The sequence below is a fragment of the Nanorana parkeri genome, unplaced genomic scaffold (genome assembly GCF_000935625.1).
Source record: "Nanorana parkeri isolate BGI_ZX_2015 unplaced genomic scaffold, ASM93562v1 scaffold31, whole genome shotgun sequence".
NCBI classification, from domain to species: domain Eukaryota; kingdom Metazoa; phylum Chordata; class Amphibia; order Anura; family Dicroglossidae; genus Nanorana; species Nanorana parkeri.
Genome location: NW_017306299.1, coordinates 3,094,276 through 3,112,307, shown reverse-complemented (window position 1 = coordinate 3,112,307; position 18,032 = coordinate 3,094,276). Strand labels below are relative to the sequence as shown.

The following is an 18,032-nucleotide window of genomic DNA, read 5'->3' as shown; positions in this document are numbered from 1 at the left end:
AAAAAAAAAAAAAAGAGAAACATGCAGCAGGGGGGGGGGGGTGAGCCCAGCGGTGGGCTATAAACAGTAAAACAGAAACAGTTTTGTTTGTTTTAACCGAATATGCAGCATGGGAGTTCAACCGAATGAACCCATGTACTGTATGCTCCCCTCTTTCTGCCACCGAGCATCTGAAAGTCAACCTGCTTCCATATAAGGAAACTGGACTCTAAGCAGCTATGCAGAAGCTGTCTGGCCGGTTACTGTTGTACCAACACATCCAATATGACATAAAGACTCTCATACACAGGTCCCGGGCAGTTTTTGGGTGGATCCATCCTTCCTCCGCTAGTCACAAACTCCAGCACCTCCTGGTTACTCTTACTGGGGTATGGCATGTATCCCAGCGAGAAAATCTCCCACAGCAGGACCCCGAAAGACCTGGAGATGGAGAAGAGAGGCGATTATAGAGGGCAGCAATAAGAATATACTCCATACAGAGACTGGAGCATAAAAATACTAAAAAAAAAGCAAAATAAAAGATCCGGACAGTAAATGTATATTGCTTTCATAAATGCATATTTTTATTATTTAAGAGGAACTCCAGGAATTACAATACTAACCTTTGCAGTTGGGCTACACCCACACCTGAAGATGCACTCACCTGGTCCTTGGTCCCACTGGGCTGCTAGACCGGTCTCCGCAGCCTCTTCTCCCCCAGCCTCTGGTGGTCTAAGGACCACTGACATCATCAAGTCTAATGCAGGTCAATTGACTTGCAGTAGACATGAGGACACCAAGAGACATACCCAAGCCAGACCAGAAATGGAGAGAGGTGCTGCAGCTGACTGCTGCAGGACCGAGGAACAGGTTAATGTATATTCTTTATTTGTGCCCCTAGACCAACACGAGCACTGAACCAATGCATTGCTGGGGTAGCCCCGCTACATGTGTAAGTTTTATAAAATTCCAGAGTTCTCCTTTATACCTCCTCTATTTTCTAGAATAATTGTGGTTAAATAACCGAAAAAAAATTGTAAATGATTATTATACAGGATTTATATAGCGCCAACAGTTTGCGCAGCGCTTTACAATATAAGGAAGACATTACAATCACAATATAATTCAAGACAAGATGGTAAGGAGGGCCCTGCCCCTGAGGGCTTACAATCTAAGAGGGAGGGGCCAGTGATACATGAGGAGGTAGCTGTGTGGGGATGAATTGTGTGAGAACGTGATGGTTGAGCGGTTAGGTTGAGGTGGGATAGGCTTCCCTGAAGAGATAAGTCTTAAGGGATCGCCTAAAGGCAGTCAAGGTGGGAGATAGACGGGACAGTTTGGGGTAAAGAGTTCCAGAGGATGGGGGAGACTCTAGAAAAGTCCTGGAGGCGAGTATGGGAGGAGTTGACAAGGGAGCGGGAAAGCAGGAGGTCTTGGGAAGAGTTGGAAGGGAGTTGTGGATGTCTTTGTAAGTGACTATTAATAATTAGAATTGTATCCTTTGGGTGAGTGGAAGCCAGTGGAGGGATTGGCAGAGGGGGGTTGCAGACACTGAGCGGTTGGTTAGGTGGATGAGTCTAGTAGCTGCATTGATGATAGACTGAAGGGGGGGTAGCCTGTGTAGTGGAAGGCCAATGAGGAGGGAGTTGCAATAGTCAAGACGAGATATAACAAGGGAGTGGATGAGTAATTTTTGTAAATTGTAATCACTAGAAATGTAGAGTGCATCAGTGGTAGAAAGGAGCTGTTTTGGTTCATGGCTCTAACCACTCCTGTAAAATGAGGAATAACAACACATTTGTTAAATTATGCTTTATCTATGCAATAAGCCGGGGGATCTGGAGGGCAGAGAGAGATCTGCCATAGCCTCATCTAGTACCCTAAAAAGAGGAATAAACCCCTTGTTATGTGGATTGATGACATGAAAATACCTTCCGTTTTACACAGACAGGTCAGAGGAAGGAATTTTTTGGCCAACTCATCCTAAGCTGTCTAGAAGTCTTAGCTGACTACCATCCCAAGCTCCATGTTATAGATTCTTGTGTTCTAAAACTTACACTGATGAGGGCCAAACAGCCTGAAACTTTAAACTGCATGGCATATTTCACTTTTGGCTAAATTAATAAATGCACCCAATGTAACAAATGCAATTATTCATATTTTGCATTGGATCAATGGATTGTGGGTGCAATACTCAGGCTCCTGCAGACTCAGTACGAAGGCATTTTGAGCTGGAAGAATTTATCAATGGACCACAAGTGTGGGGACTTCACTACACTTGTAATCCGTTCACAACTACAAGATCTTCTGCCGCCCAGGCATACGATATTTGAAGTTTTCATTGCCAGATCCTGAGCCACATCCATGTTCCTAAACATGAAAATAACATGGAACATGGTAGTAAAGGTGGACTAGAGGATAGTCCATACTCAACTGTCCCACTGCTGTCTTGCTTATTAATAGTGTAATCCAGAGAAATACATAGAAACTGCCTCCTGAAGAATCTTCTGAGTCTGACATTTTCTGGATGTTCAGATGCCTGAACCCCCGCTGCTCTCGGTGGTTCCTCCTGCCAACACATGCCTCACTATAGGATGCAGTGTTGATGCAGGGGTGGGCATGAGGAACCACAGTGTGTGGTGAGGGCCCAAGCATCTGACACTTCCAGACATGTGGGATCCAGAAGATTCTTCAAGTGTTGTTTGGTTTGCCAGGCAGTGAGAGAGGTGAGTATTTACTATTGCGGGAGGCACTTTTTTATACTTTTTATTTAAGCAACAAAATCACTTTAAGTAACTTTGATAAATGTGCAATAAACAACTGACCAGTGTTGGTCATAGAAAGACCAGCTGACCACAGGAAGTACACCTGAAGGTAAAAAGGGGAGGTTAACTCGTCACAAGATGACGGGTTAGTAGTGGTCAATTTCAGGATCCGGACAAGTCAGTTGGTTACATGAAAAATTAATTTTATTGAAAAAAGACATGCAAGATAACACATTTGACTAACAATACCACCATAAAAACCTGTTAGGATCATGTCCTGGATATCCTCAGTGTAGTCTGTCCGTTGCTGAGAACCCCAAACCCCAGTTGAGAATATGGCAGAGTTCCCTGGTATCAGGTTCGTGCGTCCACTTGCGGCATAGTGGTTATGTGTCTGGTTGTTGTCGTCTGTCCTACAATCCGAGGCTTCGTCAGGACATGCGTTTCGCCCCTCCTACAATCCGGGGCTTCGTCAGGACATATACCCTCTACACTCAAAATTCAATATTAATTGAGAGAGAGAAGGTTAAAGTCAGGCGTGACATAGAAGATGGTCCAGTAATAGTCTGTCCATGGGAAAACACCCCCCCCCCTCCCCCCTCGGTTTGAACAGACAATTTGATTATATCCCGGTGTCTCCACCACGATATCCCGAGGCGAAGAAGGAGGAAGGGGTTAAGTGTACACACGGCTAAATTCAAGCCAATACTAATCCAAGGAAAACTTAACCCCACAGTGAAACACCCATCAAAGGAATCCCTAAAGAAAAAACAAATTGATAGAGGGAAAGGAACTGAAAACATCTGAGGACATATTTCATTAAATCAGAAAATAGCCATATAGGATCTACCTTATCCACAAGCATCAGTGTTTAAAGCACATTATATAATCTGATTATAAATGTACGAAGCCTAGGTTACCATTTCAAATCTAATTTGACTCTCTTCTTTAATTCACAATATGAAATTACCAGAATGTTTTTCCTTTTGATTGCCCATACCCTGGAATATAGCTTCATCTAGATAGCCCGTGTTCATCGATATACACATGGGCCATTTCACGGAGAGATAAGTGGCAACGTGGGTAACACACCAGCCACTTACCCCTCACGGTGGAATGAATGATAGAGGTGAATGAGGATCGATCCACATTTAATTTATTAGTGTCTGTATTTTTAACAGGTTTTTATGGTGGTATTGTTAGTCAAATGTGTTATCTTGCATGTCTTTTTTCAATAAAATTAATTTTTCATGTAACCAACTGACTTGTCCGGATCCTGAAATTGACCACTACTAACCCGTCATCTTGTGACGAGTTAACCTCCCCTTTTTTCTGCACAAATACGGTCAGGGATCGGACTACACAAGCAGTTGCGCAAACATAAGGAGGGGGATTAGAATTCATCGGATCTCCAGGTAGGAACAAAACCCAATTTGAAGTACACCTGAAGGTACCTGGTGATAAAAGTGCAGCCATGTCCTTTATTAATATTTTACCCGGCCTGTACGGACATACCATGTGTCAGTCTTGGATGTGAATATTCCTTCCATAAAGGCCTCGGGGGGCATCCACTTCACTGGAAGCATGGCACACCCTCCTTTTCTGTAGTAACTGGCTCTGTAAAAGAAGATGTAAACCTTATTGTGATTCATTGAGATATAACCAGTAAAAGCTGTAAAGGTTATACCGGTAGTGGGAAAAAAACTTTTCTTGTTTTTCTTGAAAATAGTGAAGAAAAGCAAGGACCCCTATGTTCCCACATTTCAGGGATTTCGCCTTAAGTTCTTGAGAGGCACACAGAGGATTGCTGGTTAAAAAATGTTATAAAAATGAAAAAGTGGGGAATTGACTAATTCCTCTGATGAACAAAACTGTCCAACCTTAATAATAGGAAAAAGAACAAAAACTCTAAAATCAGTAAACACATCTATGCTATATGGGACCCCTGACCATCACACCCATATGAGCTTGTTGGACATTCCATTCCAAAGTCATGGGCATTAATATGGAGTTGTTCCTCACACTTTACACTATACAGCCTCCACTCTTCTAGGAAGGCTTTGCACGAGATTTTGGAGTGTGTCTGGGAATCTGTGCCCATTCAGCCAAAAGAGCAATTGTGAGGTCAGGGGCTGATGTTGGATGAGAAGACCTTAAATGGACATCAAAGATATTTGCTGAGTGCTGGTGATTCTTGCTTTCTACTGTTTATTGCACGGCGCCATCTGTGATTGTCACTGCGAGCACCAATACAGTTACTTGGGCCGGGAGCGCTGTAAGGAGTGCGGAGGGACTTACTATCTTCTAGGATGAGAAAACCTGGCTCACCATTGACTTTTCAATTCATCCCAAAGGTGTTCAGTAGGGTTGAGGTCAGGGCCGGATTTCCCACAAGGCCAACCGAGGCCCGGCCTCAGGGCAGCAAGGAGTAGAGGGACAGCAGTGGTGTGGAATTCCTATCTCCCGATGGCCGGCATATGCAGTTCCGGGCGCCGGGCGCGGTAGTTGTATTCTACATTTAGCCCTGCTTTGGGCAAGCAGGTCTAAATGTACAGCCGCTTGTTTTGTACAAGTGATCTCGGCTATGTTGCTGAGATCACTTGTATGCAGCCTGCATACAGGACGCCGCATTGAGGAACCTGGCATTAGAGCAGCAGAGAGGGTAAATCTGGCCCTGGTTGAGGTTAGAGCTCTGTGCAGGACACTCAAGTTCCTCCACATCAAACTCATCACACCGTGGATCTGACTTTGTGCGCAGTCAGACAGAATGGACCTTCTGCAGACTTCTTCCACAAGGGTGGAAATGCACAAATGATTAAAATATCTTTTTATGCTGTAGCATTAACAGAACCCTTCACTGGAAACACCTAAAGTCAGTCATTCGGAGGGGGGTCCAAATACTTTTAGCCATACTGTGCATCTGACTTTTATAAATAGCCCCCCAGATATTCTATACAATCGGGTTATTATTTTGAGGCGTCATCAATGGTGAAGTCCACAGTTATGATTTAGAAATAAACACTTTTGTTTCTTTGTGGTTTACTGAAAAAACCCATAAAAGCCCGCAAGGCCCCCTGAATTGTGTGACTGAAGTTCTGTTTATAGAATGTTTCGCACAGCAAGAGTTGTTAATACATTGTTTTGCGAGTAGCAGCTGGCAGGTTTTAGAATATGCGGACAGATCTTGAGAATTCTGCTTTATACAACAAAGGGGGTATTTCTGAAACAGGTTCCTTTATGAACTGTTTATTCGCCAGCTTGGTATCCTGTGTATTCTCTGCTTTCATAAGTCATCAAAGATATTTTCCGCCAGGATATAAAGATGGGGGGGGAAAAGCACAGCTAAAAGTCACTGTAAACAACAACAACCACGTAATGTTGGTACCTGGTGGACTGGATAAAAAATAAATGGATTGGTTAACTAGGCTGTTGCCACATATAAAGGAGATTGGCAGAGATTGCGCAATCAGATTGTAATGTGCATGGCCTGCTTTAGATGACTAAAACTACCCACATGAGGATCTGTCCAAATGATCTTCTATCCAGTTTGTCAGTCAGGCCCTTACATAGTTGTAGGTAGATCTAAAGGTAACTGAACCATCCCAGGGGATATATCCCTCCATCTCTCTCTTTCCCTCTCAACATGTATACATTGATTGTGTACATGTTGTGTACAGTCAGGGCCGGATTTCTCACAAGGCCAACCGAGGCCCGGTCTTGGCGCAGCAGGGAGTAGAGGGGCAGCAGAGGTGTGGAATTCCTATCTCCCGACACCCAGGACATGCAGTTCCAGGCGCCGGGTGGGTAGTTGTTTTCTACATTTAGCCCTGCTTTGGGCAGGCAGGGCTCAATGTACAGCTGACGCTTGTTTTATACAAGTGATCTCGGCGATATCGCCAAGATCACTCGTAAGCAGCCTGCATACAGGAGGGCGCATTGAGGAACCTGGCATCGGGGCAGCAGAGAGAGTAAATCCGGCCCTGTGTACAGTGCTGATATCTTGACTCCCAAGAGCCTGCCCACACACTGGGTCCATTAATAAAGCAGTGATCATGTGATGATGTGATTTTCACCAAACATTTTCTGGTGGTGGTCAATCATTGTCATTTAAGAATCTGGAAGATTCACCGGCTCTAAAGGTTTGCTGAATTGTAAATGTGCTACTTTATAACTATGCCCCACTATGTATAGTGCAAGGACTCTTGGGAGATGTAGTTTTGGGGCTGTGTCTAACGTCAATATTAATCAACCTCCCAACAGCTGCCCCAGTTCTCTGTCACAAAAAGGGCTTTTTTTCACTACAAGGTAAAATAAATAAATGTTGGGCTATAATGAAGTGGGAGGCTCCAGATTTCGTTCCGTTAATGCCTGAACATATCATTTAAGAACTGCAAACAGCAACACTTAAAACAGCCACCCTCCCAGACACAAATGAGTATCACAGCCCCTCCTCACCCTAAACACATTCATGTTCATTTCAAAGGAATAAATAGACGCTATCAATTATTTTTATATCTTCCTGAAGTTCAGTGTTGAAGCTGACTGTTCAGATTCCGCCAAGACTGGTTCTCTTTACAAAGTATTATGTAACCTTAGTTGCATTTTTTTTAAAAATCAGAGGATCATCACACAGACCAGCAGCCTCTCCCAGGCTACGCAGTCTGTCATAATTATTCTGAAAGATTTGTATTGTACTCAAGAAATCAGATGATAGCTTTACGTCTCATAAAGTTCCTATAAAATGTTATCCTTGTATAAAGTTCCTACAATATGATATCCATGTATAAAGTTCCTACAATATGATGTCCTTGTATAATGGTCCTACAATATGATGTCCTTGTATAATGTTCCTACAATATGATGTCCTTGTATAATGTTCCTACAATATGATGTCCTTGTATAATGTTCCTACAATATGATGTCCTGGTATAATGTTCCTATATTACAATATGATGTCCTTGTATAATGTTCCTACAATATGATGTCCTGGTATAATGTTCTTACAATATGATGTCCTGGTATAATGTTCTTACAATATGATATCCATGTATAAAGTTCCTACAATACGATGTGCTTGTATAATGTTCCTACAATATAATGTGCTTGTATAATGTTCCTACAATATAATGTGCTTGTATAATGTTCCTACATTATGATGTCCTCCTATGAGGTTCAAACAATATGATATCCATGTATAACGTTCCTACAATATGATGTGCTTATGTAAAGTTCCTATATTACAATATAATATTGCAATATGATGTAGGAGAATTACCTGTATATGTCACGGGCCATTCCGAAGTCGCCTATCTTAGCGATTCTGCCGGGCCCCTGGCATGTCAGAAGGCAGTTCCTTGCTGCAATGTCCCTGAAATGAAGTGATTGATTGCTTTAATAAGGTCACTTTCGATCAATACCGCACTGTGACACACACCTTATTAGTGGTTTCTTGCCCCAGAACATCAAACGCTTCGACACTGAGATCTATGGACAGCTCACAATGCCTTGAGAATCTCAGTTTATTTATTTTTTACAAGAAATCTTGTACAAGTTTTATCTAAACCCGGACTGGGTGATATTTCATTTGCTAAGCGCTGATTCACATTATTGCGGTGTGCTGTGTGTAAATGTGCTTTGCGTAAGGGAAACCCATTTATGTGAATGGGCTGCCTAACACACCAAAGGAGGTGCAAGTCCTATTATGGCAGCGCTCCAAAAGCATGTTAGGCTTCGCCAAGGTGACTTTGGGTGCCATTCAGATTGTAACATGTGCTTCTGTGAACGTTACCTCAACACAATAGTGTGAATGAGCCCCCTGGCAGCTATTGTAATGGAGCAAGGTTGTTTGATTGCTTGAACGATGATTCCAGCTCATTAGCTGCAGTGTGTTTGGTCAGCAATTTTCTATCTGGCCCCTTCAATTTTTCAATCAAGGATTGTCGAGCTGGGTGGGCCCGAGATGGCCACTCATTGCTTGAATTTCAGCCTATTTAAAGGAATCAGCCACAATTGGAGTTGTGTATGGCCAGCTTAAGATAAGAAAGGTAAGATCTTTGAGGTCCCAGGTCTGCAGAATAACTGCAGTCAATAGGAGGCTCCACCATTGTCCAATTTATTTCAAATTAAGACTCCAACATCTCTCATCTCTCCCCTTGTCACTTGTGACAAAGTTTGAATTTCCACATCACTGACTGGAGCTTAAGGATAGCTTTTTAATAATAAAGGGTGGAGCTTTTCTGAACAAGGGTACTGTTGCTGTATATTGTGACCTGTCATTAACATATTCATGCAGACTTGTAAAGTGACCGAAAGGACCACTTAAAATGTACCTCTTGGTCTTCACTCGTCATACAACCATATTATTTACCTGTGAATGAAGTGGTTTTCCTCCAGGTACTGGCAGCCCTTTGCGATATCACGAGCCACGTTGAGCAGGTCCAGCATATTGAGAGAGGAAGGGTGGTTCTGTAAAGAGATGAACATTTATGGATTCACCATTCCACCCCTTTCCTTTCTTTCTAGATTTGCACTACCAGCCATATGCCTTTCTTCCTAAGCCTGCACTGCCAGCCATGCATTTGGCAACTTTATTGCCAATTTTGGGGTCTTGCTATCTTGCTAACTCTTCATAATACAATTGAATTGGACACAAGAATCTTTCACCCACTGTTTAATCATCTCTTAATTTTGAGCGATCAAACAATTGAAATTGGTGTAATGATACATAGAAAATCCCCTTTGGCTGCCAAGGGGAGCTTTCAATCGATTTACCCTACAAACAATGGCAGCAGGTGCTCTGGACTGATGAGTCAAAATGTGAAACAGTGAAGCATGGTGGACGTTCCTTGCAAGTCTGGGGCTGCATTTTTGCCAGTGGAGTTGGAGATTTGGTCAGGATCACAGGTGTCCTCAATACTGAGAAATACAAGCAGATACTTTTCCATCATTCCATACCATCAGGGAGGTGTGCCATTGTTCCCAAATTTATTCTGCAGCAGGACTACGAAACATACAGTCAATGTCATTAAGAACTATCTTCAACGTAAAGAAGGACAAGGTGTCCTGGAAGTGATGGCTTGGCCCCCACAGAGCCCTGACCTCAGCATCATGGATTCTGTCTGGGATGACATGAAGAGGCAGAAGGATTTGAGGCAGCCGACATCCACAGAAGATCTGTGCTTAGTTCTCCAAGATGTACCTCGAATAGTATTTATATTGTAAACCTATGAAGCCCTTAAAGGGCAAGTCCATCCAAAACTGATATTTCAGCCTCAGGTAAACTCTGGTGAGAAGAATCCCAAACTAAATGTTTTGGGCACCTCAGAAGCAAGAACATCCCTCTGCAGTTATGTTGGAAACCTGTGGATGCCTAATAGGACCAAGCCAGCCGAAACTGATATTTCAGCCTTAGGTAAAGTCTGGTAAGAAGAATCACAAACTGAAAAGTTCTGTAGGTCTGGGGCACCACAGTGGCAAGAACTTCCCTCCCAGACCACATACTAAAGTGAAAAATCCAGCATCCTCTTCAGAAAAGTGGTGGTGGTGAGTGTAGTTGTGAATGCGGGTGCAGAAATCTCACCATTCGAAGAGATAGAACAGCCAAATTCAGTCCATAAGCATATACTTATGACAGAAGCTCAGCTTTGGGTAGACCAGTCCTAACAGGTTAATGTAACATACAGAGTTTTACAAATTCCACTCACTAAACAGAAGAGATTTCGGAAGATGCAGAAACAAAACATAAGAAAGAATAATAAATGGAATCTGATTATGCGAGGGGACACAAATGTGATAAAATGCCGTCATTTGGTTCCCTAGAATTAGAGGCCATTTCCTCCTTCTCATTTCTTGGAGAACCGCTGCTTTAATGGGCCTGAAAGTCTCATAAAATGGAGGCTGTTGTGCTAAGGGCTATTTATGAGAGTAATTGTCTCTGACAATGCCAGTCTGGCAGCCTGACGGAGGATTAGGGAGAAGGCGGTAATGCGGCCGGCGGGGTTCTTTCACACTGCTGGAACAGGGACAGTTCTTCTTCCAGGCCGTACTGCGGCAGACAGCTGCCAATTCCTGGAAATAAACATCTGCTTAAAGGTTCTTAGGTGTCAAAGCCCCAAGGGGAGCTGGAAATTATACGGTGACATGTTCGGATAAAGTCTCTGCATCCACACACTCCATAAAGCCACACAGACTGAGAAACACCGTGGCTATTATTCAGTCAGGTATCCATCTTTAGGTGCCTTTAATCTGTCGGCTCGCTCAGGATCTTCTGAAACTTTTACTGCTCTGCTTGTCTTATTTTCCTGTCTTCCCGTCTAGTCGTGTCTTTATGTCAAGGGCAGCGTGCCGGCTTACTGTTTAAAATGATGGCCTTAGGACGCTGGGGTTCCGGCTTCTCTCTGCATGAAATCTGTCGGTTCTCTCCACGTTTGTTTGGGTCTACTCTAAATGGTCCAGAATCCAAAGGCACACTGTTAGGTCAAGGCCAAAAATTAATCTAGTGGCTGACTTCTTTCTGAAAATACTCATTACCTGACTGTTATTTTGCTCCTCTGACTTTAAAAATGCAGAGAAGTATCCTTACTCTCTGAGTGGAAGCAGTGGTCTCTCTGCAAAAGGTCACACACGCCCTTGCTGCGTCACACCTATTGCTCTTCATGCAGCAAAACTAATGCCTCCTGTTGAGCTGTAGCCTATACATACAAATAATGTATTCATTCTATGAATAACTTTTTTTTGTTTTGAATAGAGTAGGAAAGGTTTAAAGCCCGTCAGTTTATGATGCAACCGGAAATGCAACAGGAAATGAGAAGAAATCTCCCATGGTGAGGGGAAGTCACATCTTTGACAGCTGTGCCCAGAATATGTGTCCCGATTGGAAGGTTTGCCCTCACCTCTTGTTCTGTCATCTGTAGAAATGTTGGATTTGCCATCAATGTCTATACCAGAGACATCTGACACCAGAACAGGGCTTAAAGTGACACTAGACTCAGGGGTTAAACCTTAAAAAATACATTCAAGTTCCCCATCTATTAACAAAAATTTATCTTATTTGTGTATCACTCAGCTGTAGATCCTCCAATAATCTCTGAATTGGTGCTGACACTGTCCTTCCTTCTGGAGGGGGGCTACTTTTGTTCCCCATGGTCCCACCACATATAAAGACGGGTACATGGTGCAATATTACCTTTTTGGTTTTGGGTCGGTATTTGGCAGGAAGCCAAGATTCGTGGAATTATACTGTCTGACCAATAATTAAAGGGGAACTATGGAGAGAGTGAAAGGCACTCATCCCCATAGTTACAGCTGTCGTGTGACACTACAGTTGTCACATGCTTGCTCTATAGATCGAGAACTGATCGATTCCATTAGTAAATGTCCTCCTGTTAATGTCAAAAAAGAGTTTGGCCACAGTTCTCTTTTTAAATTACTTTTCTATATATAACGTTGTTTTTACATATCTGTTGGAAGTTGTTCTTGGAGACTGGGATACGTCAGTGATATACATACGCTGGACACATTGAAGCAATTGTCAATAAGTTTATCCGTTCCTCTCACCAGTCTGGGTCGTGTCTGTCGCAGGAAGGACTTCAGATCTCCTCCAGTCATAAGTTCCAGCAGAATGAATCTCGGCAGAGCCTGCAGACTGACGCCGATGCAACGCACAATGTTCTGGTGGTTGAATTTACTGGGAAGAGAGGTGGACATGGTTAGACCAACCAACCAACCAACCAACCATCCAACCAATCCACCAACCAATCAACCAACCATCCAACCAACCAACTATCCACCCAACTAACCAACCATCCAACCAACCAACCAACCATCCAACCAACACACATTATTCTGCTTCATTTTATGACTTTTATTTATCATCATTTTCAAACACAGAGATAGTCATTGAGAGGAAAGATTCTAGAACAGCAAATAAAGTCAATCAAGGACTAAATTATAACAGTCCACAGTAGATATGAGCAAATCTGGGAGTTTTTGTTTTGCCGAAACATCGCAACATCTCAGTCAAATGTCAGCATTTTGGCGAAATGCATTTAATGAATGGCGGAGACTGAAATTAAGTGCTTTGTGGGTTAGTAAGGGTGTAATAGGCTTTAAATGGCTTCTGAGGGTTACGGAGGGTTACGGAAGCTCCTTTCACCAATCCTGGACCTGTTCTTGTGCCAAAAATTGACCTCTTAATCAGGGCTCCCCTTATAATGAGGCAGCGTGAGGCTGTTGCCCTCAGGCAGCATCTCTTTGGGTCATGTGGAGGACTCCGTCTGCCGCCCCCTTTCTGTCCAGGGCTCCCAAGTTGCTAAGAACTGGGCGGGGAGATGTGTTAAGGGCCATACACATCTCCCCAGCCAACTCTTGACAACCTGGCCGATGTCCTGCTCAGCTCCTTGCAACCAGTGACATCAGTGAGCTGGGAAAGATGTGTGCCAGAGCTGAGCAGTGCACCACCAGGACGCCGGTCAGCGTGCTATTAGTGTGCACCCCCCCTTCAGATATTGATTGACACCCCTGCTCTCCAATAATAGAACATAATGATAGCTACTGAGCAACATAACACTAACCCTCACGCTAACTCTCTCATTAACCCTAACCCTTAGCTACCTCTTCGTCTACAGAACCATGGCCCTCTATGTTATAAATAAAAAAGGAGGGAGCTAATTTCTTTAGTTCTGTTCTGTTAATATCAGGATCACTCTATCAAAACAAAAGATAAAAAAGTCTGGAAAAAAGAAAACAAATGCAGCCACCGCATCTATGGACTATAAAGCTGCAGTATGTTACATATTTGATTTTGGGTTTAGATACCCTTCAATAAATGCTGAACTGCACTGATTTGTGTCTTCTATATCTGCCATGTATTTAGATGATAGTTACTTATCTCCAGCTTTAAAGGTGAACTCCAGGAAAAGCCAATGTCATCTACATACAAGAGTCATGTGTATCCTTCCGTGAATCTTAGTGAGCTTTGTGTATTTCTTTCAGATCTGTGCAGTAATCCCGTGTGACACTTGGAGCTTCCTGTAATAAAGACCGGTCACTGCTGCTCTCTCTCCTTCTGCAGGGTCACTGGTCTCGTCACCGCCCACTCCTGTAATAAAGACCAGTCACTGCTGCTCTCTCTGCTTGTGCAGGGTGACTGGTCTTGCCTCCGCCCCCTCCTGTAATAAAGACCGGTCACTGCTGCTCTCTCTCTGCTTGTGTAGGGTGACTGGTCTTGTCACCGCCCACTCCTGTAATAAAGACCGGTCACTGCTGCTCTCTCTGCTTGTGCACCCTGCACCAGTCACCCTGACTGGTCTTGTCTTCGCCCCTCCTGTAGTTTTCTACAAGTAGTTTGTAGTGGGTGGTGCCTGGTGGGTTCCTCCCACATCTCAGGCTCTGTACAGCACAGTGATGATGCCACTTTTAACAAGGCAATTTCTGGGTCTGCAAAGGCGTTGTGGATTTATATCCTTTGTTGCTATTTTGGAATATATTGACAATCATCTTTTTGTGCCCGGAGTTCAGCTTTAATCTCTTGTTAGCGTAACACAATATTGCACAGCGGAATCCTGCAGCGGGGACAGGCAAAGCGGAGAATTCCTGTGTGACTTTATATCACAGTTTACAAAGTGCTAATGTAGCGATCAGATCACTATAACACTTTTATTGGTTTTGGCTGAATATCTTCCATAGAATTTGTCATGATGGATGTACAGAGGTATCGAGCAATGGATGATGGAGCTGCCATAAGGGAGTGGAAGAGACTCGCTAAAAGGAAGGTGAATAGGAAAGACTAAAAGAGAAAGAGATTCGGAGGGTATTGGTGGCAGCAGTAGTCTCAGGATAGAGCAGGGGTGGGCAACTTCAGCTGTTGTGGAACTACAAGTCCCACGGGGCATTGCAAGACCGATAGTTACAAAGACAAGACAAGGGCATGCTGGGATTAAAGCACAGCTGGAGGGCTGGAGTTATCCACCCCTGACATAGAGGATAATCAGCACGGAGCACGTGGCAGGTCCAGGATTGCAATCCTAATGTCTGCGGCCGCTGTAGTTTAGTCATATTCCTAAGCCGGATTTGGGCCCCGTTTATACTTCGTGATGCGTGAACGGGCATTTGTGTGCATTTTTGCTGCCGATGCTGCACGTAAGCCTATTCGATCAATGGGCTGCCGCACGTGCTACCAATGCAGCGAAGCCGCTCATGTAGCATTTTCAGCTGCGACCGTCCCACGTTTACGCATTTACGCATTGGAAAGTGTAAATTGGGCCTGAACCAGACACACTGGTAGACTAGGATTGCCACCTTTTCTTCCAGCGAAACCCGAACACTCCAGCAACACACGTACATTTTTTTGGGAGTATGAGTTGCGGCTTGTTCATATGTAAATATCATAATCAAGAGTATTTTTAGTGGGAGCCAGTAGCCTTAATTTTGGTTGCCCCTGTCCGCCTGACCTCTTTTTGATTCAAATCCCGGAATGTCTGGGTGAATCCTGGGCAGGTGGCAACCCTATGATATCTTGGTATGAACCCTATGGTAGACCCACTTTGGGAAGAAGAACAGCAGCATCACCCTCTCCTTTGTCCTAAGGGGAACACCAACAATCCAGAAACTACATTTTAGACATCTGCACCTGGACGCAGACTGTTTGAGACTCAGCGATCTGACCCAACGAGCAAGTGTTCATGGTGCCTAAGGGTAATACATGTGTACACCCCAACATATAGAAAGAGGACTGTGCATGCATGGTGGCATCGTGCTACAGAATGACCAGGGACCAGCGATGGGCAGTGACCAGTTACAGTCTCACCTGATAATGAGCGCCTCCATCAGGAAATCCAGCTCATCCTGCTCCGAGCACACCTCTGGCAGAGTCTACAAACATACAACAGCATTCACCATGTATTATATATATGTATCAGGCATGAGTTATAAGATTCACACATCATACTAAATGCATTTCTCTTAGCCCGCCGCCACATGCTGTGGTCCCATCCCCCCACCCCTATGTCACTGCTGATAATGGTGCGGAGCCACAGCGTGCGGAGGTGATATCAGGCATCCGGCACTCCTGGAGTTTGACATGGGCTGTAGGGCTGGAATAGAAGGAAGGTATGTATACAACTTCTAGTGCAAAGACTTTTAATCCGGATTTATTGCATACCCGACAGGGTCCCTTTAAGAAATATTTGGGTACTTTTACTAACTGCACTTATATTGAAAGCTGAACTCCAACTTGCACAGTTGTACCGGCTCCTCTCCTGGACTTAAATGGCTTCCTCTGATTTTACTGCACACTGTGAGCTTCTCAATGTGCATTAGGAGTTAGATAGAGCCCGCCTCATTTCCTGCCTGGAGGACATCCAGCATCATCTATGCTTTCCTCCCCAGCCTGACTGCCCCTGGCCCACCCCTTTCATTCATTGGATTACAGTTCTTTCCATCATGGAAGCTCATCATCACATGTGGGCTCTACCTAGGGTAGTCTGAATGCAAATACAACCTGCCAAGGAACACCCACTCCTCCAGAATGATATCTACCCAAGCAAGACATTTTGATATTTGCATAACCCCTCCCAAGATCCAGCCCACTGCTTGCATCAGGGCTGAGGGCTCTGGAGAGTAGCACTGAGGCAGGGTGCTGTCCCACCACCCATGATCTGCCTGAATTGCATAGAGAAGCACAGACATCCATTGGTTCTAAAAAGAGGTATATAATGCAAATGGAAAGCTTTCATTAATAAATGTCATTAGCATGTTTGAGGGGGGGGGGGGGCAGGAAAGGCAAAACATAAGCAGATTAAACTTCCGCTTTAATAAGTGTCGTGAATCCATAACTGGACTTAATGGTGTTATTTCTGTACATCTTCCTGGAGTTCAGCTCTGCGGCTCCTGTGTGACACGGCTCATTGTAGAGTAATCTGTCAGGAGGGAACGGTAGTGCATCGTGGAGACATCGCTGTTACTGTAAAACAGTCTCCTGTCATGGCTGCTGAGTAGGCATCTGCAGAATTCAATAACCTATCGACAGGCGGAGGACTTTAAGAAACGCAAAACTGCTGACAAACGGGATCCGGAGCCCGCACTTAACATTCCGCTCCGCCACATCTTTCTACTCCTAATCACCTGCCAGCTGGACGCAGAGGATCTTCTGGGAAGGCGCTAACTTATTGAACAAAGTTTGGCCTTTCCCTATAATAATAAATATTTAAAGGGACGGTAAATCCAACTCACATGCACAGTATAATTCTGTATATGAAGAAGCAGAGCCAATCCTGTCCTTTCAGGAGCTTTGGACGGAGCTTTGAACACAAGGTAACTGGCTTAAAGTGAACCTGGGCAAGGCAAAGCAACCGGGTCACCTATGGGGGCGTATTTATAAACCATAGAGCTAATGAAGATCAGATATTGACCAGCACACACGCAATGGAAGCAAAGATCCTGTTTCAATTTATTGAATCGTCATCACCAACGCTAACATTTCGGGGGCCACACTGGGTCCCTTCTTCAGGGTGGCATAGTGTCGACTACAGTATGTCACCATGAAGAAGGGACCCTACATGGCCGCGAAGCATTGGCATTTTATGGCAAATGGTGATGACTCAATGAGTTGAAACAGGATCTCTGATTCTATTGTGTGTGGGCTGGTGATTATCTGATCTTCATTGGAATTCCGCACGGCACCACCCATGTCATCACTACGAGCACCACTATCTTGCAAGGTCACAATGCTGTATGGAGTGCAGGTGACTTATGACACTATTGCATTCATAGAGCCATTCGCCCTGCAAAATTGCATTTACATGCGTCCAGAAACCATAGTGGCCACCGTGGTAGGTTTGCTGGCGGGCAGTTGGAGGCCGGTAAAAATGGGGATGAACTGCCTTTTTTTTTGCTACCCTTTGTCACTGATGTTAATGAAGACTTAGCCCCTTTATATTGTCTTATTAGGGGGGGGATCCATGCGCAGATTCCCTGCTGAACGTAACAGATATCACCATTGTGACATCCGTGTCCGTCCAGTTTTTTCCTCCATCAACACTGAAATTACTGGACCCATGTTGGTCTATGTGGAGTCAGATGTAAATGGACATGTGTCCGTTTACACCAGATTACCCCCGATCCAGCACGATCAGGTCTGGCAACATGGAACTCTGATCCGTTCGTCTTTACGGACCTGGCCGGAGTTGTGGAGGACAACCTGAAGTAAACAGACGTATGCAGAGCCGGATTTACTCTCTCTGCTTCCCCAAGGCCAGGTTCCTCAATGCGCCCCCCTACCCGCCAAATTCC

The 18,032-nt window shown here is 44.2% G+C and overlaps 1 protein-coding gene across 1 annotated transcript in view; it reads right to left on the bottom strand.

Annotated features, from left to right (window-relative positions):
- ALK (anaplastic lymphoma receptor tyrosine kinase) overlaps nucleotides 1–18,032 on the bottom strand; it is a 93,471-nt gene that overhangs the window by 9,192 nt on the left and 66,247 nt on the right. Inside the window, exons 16-21 of the mRNA XM_018568094.1 lie at nucleotides 15,550–15,614; nucleotides 12,300–12,429; nucleotides 9,112–9,209; nucleotides 8,020–8,112; nucleotides 4,260–4,361; nucleotides 286–420 (exon numbers count right to left, since the gene is read on the bottom strand). Of these exons, the coding sequence (XP_018423596.1) occupies nucleotides 286–420; nucleotides 4,260–4,361; nucleotides 8,020–8,112; nucleotides 9,112–9,209; nucleotides 12,300–12,429; nucleotides 15,550–15,614 (623 nt within the window). The remainder of the gene's footprint in view (nucleotides 1–285; nucleotides 421–4,259; nucleotides 4,362–8,019; nucleotides 8,113–9,111; nucleotides 9,210–12,299; nucleotides 12,430–15,549; nucleotides 15,615–18,032) is intronic.